This window comes from Arvicanthis niloticus, chromosome 22, assembly GCF_011762505.2.
Source record: "Arvicanthis niloticus isolate mArvNil1 chromosome 22, mArvNil1.pat.X, whole genome shotgun sequence".
In the NCBI taxonomy this organism is placed as follows: Eukaryota; Metazoa; Chordata; class Mammalia; order Rodentia; family Muridae; genus Arvicanthis; species Arvicanthis niloticus.
In genome coordinates, this window is record NC_133429.1 from 20,256,969 (window position 1) to 20,265,222 (window position 8,254).

Below are 8,254 nucleotides of genomic sequence, written 5' to 3' on the forward strand. Positions count from 1 at the left end.
AGAGAGGGAGAGGCAGGTAGATTTCTGAGTTCAAGGCCAGCCTAGTCTACTATACCTACTCTATCTCAAAAATCCAAAACAACAACAACCCTAAACCATAATGCCATACTTTGACATCTTGCTTGTCATGCATGCCTCTCCTTCCATGAGAGCAGTAGAGGGTGAAGGAGGCTCTAGCTCTGGCAGGACTTGCCCTTCTGCCCGATTCCCTCTCTTTTATTAAAAACTGTTAAGATTATATCTATAAAGCTAGGCACCAAGATCTGTTCCTTTATTTGCTACTTTCTCCTTCTGAGGCTGACTACCAAGATCCAGCTATCAAAGTATTGAACTCTAGCAATCCAAAGACCCCCTTTGGCTCACCTAATTAACATGCCCAATTAAAATTAAACACCTCATCCTAATACGGGGTTTCTCCTTTGCCTTTATTAACTGTCATTTTCCTATGGGCCACGTCTGTCTCCTCTCTATCCAGAGGCAGTCCTTTGTCCCTCTGGGGCAAATATTTCTCCTCCCTCTCTCTTGTTCCCTTCCCCTTCTCCCTCATCCTCTGTCTCCTGTCTTTGTCTCTTATTTCCTGCCCTCTGGGTCAAGCCAATCTTTGTGCTGAGAACTTGCTCTTGGAAATCCTGAGCCAATACTCATCTCTAACAGACAGTATATGATATATGATATATGATATATGATATATGATATATGATATATGATATATGATATATGATATATGATATATACAGCATATGAAAGTGCTTTTCAACACTGTGTTGGTTCCCACATAGATCAGAGAAACCCATTCCCTTACTCTATGCAAATATACTCCCCCCCCCCCCCTTTTTCTTTGTAGTTAAAAACATTTGATGAGAGAACCAAAACTCTCAGCTTGTTGGATTCTGGTTAATCGTTTGATAGTCTCCCCTGTTGGCAGTGTTTCCTGAGCTTCGAAGCCCCACTGCTAACCCGATGCTTGCCAATTCAACAAAATAAAACAAAACACAAAACCCACGTTTGTTTCCTGAACTTGTTTTGACAGAGATCCTATGATTTTAATGCCATGGCTGCTTTCAGGGTCTCACATATACTCAGACTTGCCAAAGCTATTTACTTGAGGATGACCTTAAATTCCTCCTCGGGCTGCCTTTACTACCTCACTGACAGGAATTACAGGTATGTGCCTGCTGGGGATGTAACCCGGGTTTTCCAAATTCTAGGTAAACACTCTACTAACTGAGGCATATCCCAAGGTCTCCTGCCTCAGGATGGAATTACAGGCAGACTTCCCTTAACTACTTGAACTGCTTTGTTTTGAGACAAGGACTCAACTATGCAACTTTGGCTGGCATTGAATTTTGGAGAACCACCCATACTCTGGAGTGCTGGGAGTGTGTATTAATTATGCCCGGCCCTTGAACTAATTTTAAAGTTTTCAGATGAGGTCCTGATGACGTCTGGGAAGACAGAAAAGCCTGTGGAGAGGACCAGGGATTGGGAGACATCCGAGTTCAAACTTTAGTATTTTATTAGCTCGGTTATTTTTGCCTTGTAGAGGAGTCTGTCTATACTCTGAGTCACTGGGATAGGATTCACAGTCCCAGGCGAGACAGTTTTATTCTCTTCCTAATCTAGACTGGAAAGGACCGAACCTGTGGGGAGGAGAGTAGTAGAGGGATGCAGTCCTTTCTCAGCATGAGTTCAAGGACTGGCTTTGGGGGGAGGGGAGTATGTTATCTTCTGGAATGGTAAGATAAGCCTCTAGTCAAAACCCTGCTATTCCGTCTGTTTTTCAGAAAGTCCTATCTGACAATTCACACACATACACAAAAGATGTTATTTTTTTGACTCAGTTTATTATCAAAGGAAATCAATACTTTCACAAGTTAGTGCTTTCTAACAACATTATTCTTTAGAGGACTGATTCCAAATGTGTGGCTACTTAAGTAATGTATGTTAATAAGAAATAATGTACGGGTCCCCTTTTCAAGTCAAGCTCAGTAGCCAATCATTCTCTTGCTTCTTCTCTACACAGGCTAGCTCCATATATTTTTTTGTAAGTAATGTGTATTGCAACTAATGACCAATGAATCTCTAAATATTTATTTCCATCTGGTAGAGTTCAACTTCTGCCTCTTGTTTGCTTTCTTCTTCCTGCCTGGACTTTTTTTTTTTTTTTTTCTTTCTTCATTTTCCCTTCTTCCCTCTCCTACTTTAATAGAGTTGGGTTAACCCTATTTTGGCCCTAATAGTTTTAGCAGGCTCATGCCTTCCTTCTTTTCAGGCTGTTTCCAAACCTTTTCGCCAGGAAATGTGTCTGTGTTTAACACTCTTAATAAGCTTAGTTTTATCTTTTGTTTGTGTTACTAGCAGGACAACTCTAAAGTTCTGACATTACTTGAACTAGAAAAAAAATTTGGTTGTGTGTATTTCTAAAATATATACGTAGATTTTATTAGTTTCAAAGCTCATCTTCCTTCCTCTCCCATCCCTTCACGGATTCTATGTAATATTTTCTTCTGCAATAGCAGCCAGAATGGCCTTACAACCTGTTTAACAATTAAACTTTTACAGACAACATCTCCACCTCCACGGTTCCCGAGTGTCTGCAGCCCCCTAGGGCAATGGCTCGGATTAACCAGCAGGATAGCTCCTGGGAGCTGATCCATCCTCGCTCTGTACACACCGGAGCCTCAGACTCCGCCACCGCAAGCTCCTCCCGCCAAGGCTACCAGCCAAACCGACTGGAGCTGGAGTCAGATGTAAACATGGGGTACGCATGGGGCTGGGGCTGCGGAGACCGAATCCTAGTCCTGAGGCTCCGGGTACACAGCAGCAAGTGAATCCAGAAGCCCGGACCAGGAGCAGGGTCGGGGTCTGAAGGGTTCCGGCTGGCCAGAACCGGAGGCGGAGCTAGTTCGGGGGCGGAGCTTTCACACGCGCCTCCTCGGCTTCTTCCTCCGCCCTCTACGGCTCCTCCGTCGCAGGCTGCCACTCGGGGGTTTATTTGTTTACAAGCAGATTACGTCAGCTCCTCCCTCTCTTCCCGGCCTCTGGGCACGCCCCCTGGCGGCCCTTCTCCCGCCCCCTCCGGCTCCGAATCTGCCTGCGTCACAATGGTGCGATCTCCGGATTGGCTGGCGTCCGCCCTCACGCTCCGGGTACGCCACTTCCTTTCCGCAGCCCTATAAAATGAGCTGCACGGCGGCGGCAGCTCTTCGACCCTCGGAGCTGGAAATGCAACTCTTGGGATCGTCGGAGGCTACCGAGCTGGAGGCGGAGGCGGCTGGGGAGGTCCGAGCGATGTGACCAGGCCGCCATCGCTCGTCTCTCTCTCTCTCTCCTGCCGCCTCCTGGCTTGAAAATAACTTTTTTACTCTAAAGGAAAGAAAAAAAATCCCCTAGAACCAGTAGCCGTCCGCGCCTCGCGCCCTCGCTTCCTCTCGGCCGTCGGGTCTGGGCGAGAGCCCGGGGTGGCCGCTTCGCCGTCGGGGCCGAGCCCCGGCCGCCCCGGGCCACCCCCGGCCGCCGCCCCCATGCATCCCTTCTACACCCGGGCCGCCACCATGATAGGCGAGATCGCCGCCGCGGTGTCCTTCATCTCCAAGTTCCTCCGCACCAAGGGGCTCACGAGCGAGCGACAGCTGCAGACTTTCAGCCAGAGCCTGCAGGAGCTGCTGGCAGGTGAGCCGGGCGCGGGGACCGTCGCGGGTCGCCACTAACGGGCGCGTCCCGGCCGTGGCTTGGGGGGCTGGGCGGCGGGGCGCCGCGACACGCACAACAAAGGATCCGAAGCGGGGCGACGCGGAGCTGCGCCCCGACGGCTACCGACCGGTCGCGGGGGACAAAAGACCCAGGGTCCAGAGTCCCGTCGGTCTCTGCCAGGTCACTGTGACCGTTGCGAGGGTCGGCGGCTGAGTCCCTGGTTGGCTTGTCGCCTCCGTGCCTCAGAGCCGGCCCGGGACGGACGTGCCAGGTCTCCGCACCTCCTGTGCCTCTTGCCCATTAATCATCGGATTTGTCACCGGTACAATTACGACCCAGCCCAGATCTTGGTTTAGGGTTTCATGGTTTTCTTCCCTTTGGGGTTAACTGACCATAGTGGCATTGTCTTGCCCCCACCCCCCACCAAAGCCATAAAGTCTATTGTATGTGACCCCGTTGGGGTGGAGAAAGTAAACAGGTTCCCGCCCGGTCGCCTGTGCCATCCAGCTAGTTGGCCATCCAGGGTAGCGCGCGGGATTCCTGTTTTGGCGGCTCAACCGGTCAGTATCCGGACAGTGTTTGCCACACTATCTGCGCTTTCTTCATTCTGTCTCACGACAGCGAATTCGGTCCCGGACGTTTGTAAAAGTTGGTGGTTTTTCTTTTCTCTCCTCCAAGAAGCTAGCAGGAGGAGGAAAAGTACAGTACAGTACGGCTGCGGTAACTACCGTTCTAAGCATTGTTTCTCTGTTCTTTTCTTCCACAGAGCATTACAAACATCACTGGTTCCCCGAAAAGCCGTGCAAGGGATCAGGTTACCGTTGTATTCGCATCAACCATAAGATGGATCCTCTGATTGGACAGGCAGCCCAGCGGATTGGACTGAGCAGTCAAGAGTTGTTCAGGCTTCTCCCAAGTGAACTCACACTCTGGGTTGACCCCTACGAAGTGTCCTACAGGATTGGAGAGGATGGCTCCATCTGTGTGCTGTATGAAGCCTCACCAGCAGGAGGTAGCACTCAAAACAGCACCAACGTGCAAATGGTGGACAGCAGAATCAGCTGTAAGGAGGAACTTCTCTTGGGCAGAACAAGCCCTTCCAAAAACTACAATATGATGACTGTATCAGGTTAAGATATAGTCTATGGATGGATCATCTTATAATGGATGGATAAATTTGATTTTTTGCTTTGGGTGGGCTCCTCTTGGGGATGGATTATGGAATTTAAACCATGTCACAGCTGTGAAGATCTGGCACAAGATAGAGTGGTAATAATTTTTTTTTTTTTTAAGTGACAGTGCCATAGTTTGGACAGTACCTTTCGGTGATTTAAATAGCCTGTGAGTCCAAGTATCACTTTATTTGCTAGGGAGTGAAGTTGCAGGGTGGTTTCAGTTTCTCCCAGACCTTATACCCAGTTTGTCACACCAGTCCCTTTAAGGAAAGTCTGTATTTCAAAGCACCCTCTTTCGCAGTCAATCTCGCAGGGGAATTTGCACTATTACACTTGAAAGTTACCAATAACTTTTTGGCAGCTCAATAGGAAAGCTCGATGTTTTAAGCATGGTTGTACTGGAAATTTTACACGGAGACTTTTACCTAGCACTTAAATGTATAAATGTACATAAAGACAAACTTAGTACGCATGACCTGGGGGAAATGGTCAGACCTTGTGTTTTTTGGCTTTGAGAGTAGCGAGTGACCAGAATCTGCCATGGCAACAGGCTTTTACAAGACCCTTAAAAAACGACACTGTCTCAACTGTGGTTGTTAGCACCAGCCAGCCCTCTGTACATTTGCTAGCCTGTAGTTTTCTAAGACTGAGTGGAGTGAACTTCTTATTTTTAGAAAGTGGAGGTCTGGTTTGTAACTTTCCTTGTACTCAATTGGGTAAAGAGTCTTTCCCACAAACCGCCATCTATTTTGTGAACTTTGTTAGTCATCTTTTATTTGGTAAATTATGAACTGGTGTAAATTTGTACAGTTCATGTATATTGATTGTGGCAAAGTTGTACAGATTTCTATATTTTGGATGAGAAATTTTTCTTCTCTCTATAATAAATTGTTTCTTATCTTGGCATTTTAATCAATCTCTTTGTCATGATTACAGAGGTTCAGCTACAAACTCTTTTTTCTCAGAGGTCTTAGATTTGTAAGCTGCTTGAATGAATGTCACTTGCACCCTGGTCACACAAACACATTGGGAGAGGAATGGAGTGTTCACTAGGCGTCAGAAGGAGCTAGAGGAAGGCTCTTAGGGTTTTTTTTTTTTTTTTTTTTTTTTTTTTTTTAACTCAAGTTAAAAGCATGGACACATTCACAGCTAATGATCTCATGAGGATAAAGACAGAGGTAACAACTTCCAAAATTGATGCTGCCCAAAGGATGCCAGTCACTGCTTCCTGGGGAAGTGAAGACAGAGTCATCCCCTCTGGCCCTCCTTTGAGAAACAGTTACTTTTGCCCCATGGATTTGTTCCTTTAGAAAATCCTGGGGCAGGTGACCTATAGCCTTAAAGAACAGGCTTATCACAGCAGAGCGATCTGCAGCTTTCTGGTTTTCATCTTGCAAGAGTTACATAAAAATCCCATAAGCTGGAATTCAACAACAGGTATGTTGATGAACTTATTTTCTCAAAAAGTTGAAGCACTGGCTTTGTCCGGATTTCCATAGCAGGGGAAATTCTGAGCGCTGCAGTGGAGGTTAGTAGTGTATACCTCATGTACAGAAGACTTGCTGCTAGTTTGGGGGTTGTGGAGGATAAAGAAAATGGTATTTTGGTGGAAATTGAAAGCAGAAATTTGAGTTCTGCTTTACAGTTAAATTAACTGGATTGGGGGAGAAGCAGTATGTGTAAACATGTTAGCACTGGCAATTAATGCAATTTAAATTGCTTAAAGCAGTCATTGCTCTATAAGTCAATTACAAATTTGAGGTTTTTTTTTTTTCCTTAAATTTGTAATAAGTTTTTCCTGATACCTCACAGACGTATGACACACCTCCATACCAGGAGTTCACACTCTGTGTTTCTACAACAATGGCATATATCATCTAGCTCTTTCTCTATAAGGTCCCTCATTCCAAAGTTTTAATTTGGACCCTATATTAATGACAAGGTGGTTTAAAGCAGGGCTCATTGTACTGCTGGCCAATTTGAATATCATTTGGAAACTCCTTGGAAGCTGCATAACTGGTAATAATGGTAAGGCTTTGAACATTGGACTCTCACCCGGTTCAGGTCTGTCCTGCGGACCTGAGATGCCTTCATCATAAATGAAACGCAGAACTGTCTTTGACTTTGCTATCAGACTTTTTTTTTTTTTTTTTTTTTTTCTACTTGAATGAAATGAGAGTCTATTCAAACTGCTTTTTAGAATTCAGGTGGTGTCTGGCCTGTGAGGCATGCAAACATCTCAGACCTAGCATCCAGCTGTTTCCTGTGACGTTCACCTCCATTCCCCAGACAACTGAGCTGAGCCTGTGTCTGCAGCACAATAGCTACTTGGGTAGTTTCTGCTAACTGCTTCTGGCTAATGTTTGACTTGGCTATTTTGACAAAACAAAACAAAAACCTGAGTGTCTGCCGGTCATGCAGGTCATTTATTACCAGTTTTTGTTTTTTTTTTTAATTCAAGCGAGGTGTAATGTAAAAGGATTTACACTGCCCAAAGGAAAGAAGAAAAAAGTAATTTATAAAAGATGACTATTAAATTATAGGAATTCATAACTAACAGTAAGTTTGGGGAATGTTATTTTACAAGTTTAATGTTTTTTCCACATGTAAGTTGGGTCTTGCTTTTGATCCTAAAACAAGCCTTGACATGTTAATGTTTTGTTTTGAGACAGGCTGTCCTGCAGCTCAAGGCTGGCCTTGAACTTGCTGTGTATATAGCTAAGGAAGATCCAGATTCCTGATCCTCCTGTCTTCACTGAGATTACAATTAGGCACCATGAAGCCTGCCTTGCTGTGGATTATAGGAAAATTACCCTACTCAATGCAGGATGTGACTGTCCCATGTGTCATCCTTACCTTTGAGATATTTCTGTAGTTGCAGGCCTTTCTGCCGGAAGTGGCTTTCTGTTAGGATTGCTTATGAGGTTTCTTTTATGTCACCATAACTCACACTTTGGCAAGTAATTTTTGGTTTTATATTTTGAGAAAGGATCTCACTGTGTATCCTTGACTGGTTTGGAACGCAGAGATCTACCTGTCTCTGCCTCCCAAATACTGGAATTAAAGGCATGCACCAACCCACCTAGCTAGTAATTTTGGGTTTAAATATTAACAGGATTCTGAGTTTCACATTCCAAAGAAGTAAGGCGGGGTCCTGACATCCATGTATAGAAATTAAAGGTCTCTGGGTCCTCCTCAACCTTGGAACTAAATATCCAGGCTGCTGGACTCTCCCGGGTCATGTATTAACGATTTTTGAGACTTCTTCCTCTTTACAAATTTAGAAAGCTGCATTTTTGCATGTGAAAGTTTAAAGAGACTTTCCCTGTCTTTTTCGATTTCAGATGATGGTGCTTTTGGTTAGCTTCATGGAGAGAATTTGCCAG

At 45.4% G+C, this 8,254-nt stretch overlaps 1 protein-coding gene across 1 annotated transcript; it reads left to right on the plus strand.

Moving 5' to 3' along the window:
• Positions 1 to 3,208: 3,208 nt before the first annotated feature.
• Btg1 (BTG anti-proliferation factor 1) lies at positions 3,209 to 5,780 on the plus strand. The gene is made up of 2 exons (XM_076920056.1): positions 3,209 to 3,672; positions 4,460 to 5,780. Exons 1-2 carry the CDS (start codon positions 3,525 to 3,527, stop codon positions 4,825 to 4,827), a joined length of 516 nt encoding a protein of 171 aa, XP_076776171.1. The 5' UTR covers positions 3,209 to 3,524; the 3' UTR covers positions 4,828 to 5,780.
• Positions 5,781 to 8,254: the final 2,474 nt, after the last annotated feature.

Bases quoted from the DNA above. Each gene is read 5' to 3' on its own strand.
- Btg1 (XM_076920056.1), top strand. From the start codon at position 3,525: ATGCATCCCTTCTACACCCGGGCCGCCACCATGATAGGCGAGATCGCC. The intron at 3,673-4,459 runs GTGAGCCGGGCG...TTTCTTCCACAG, and splicing joins CCTGCAGGAGCTGCTGGCAG to AGCATTACAAACATCACTGG.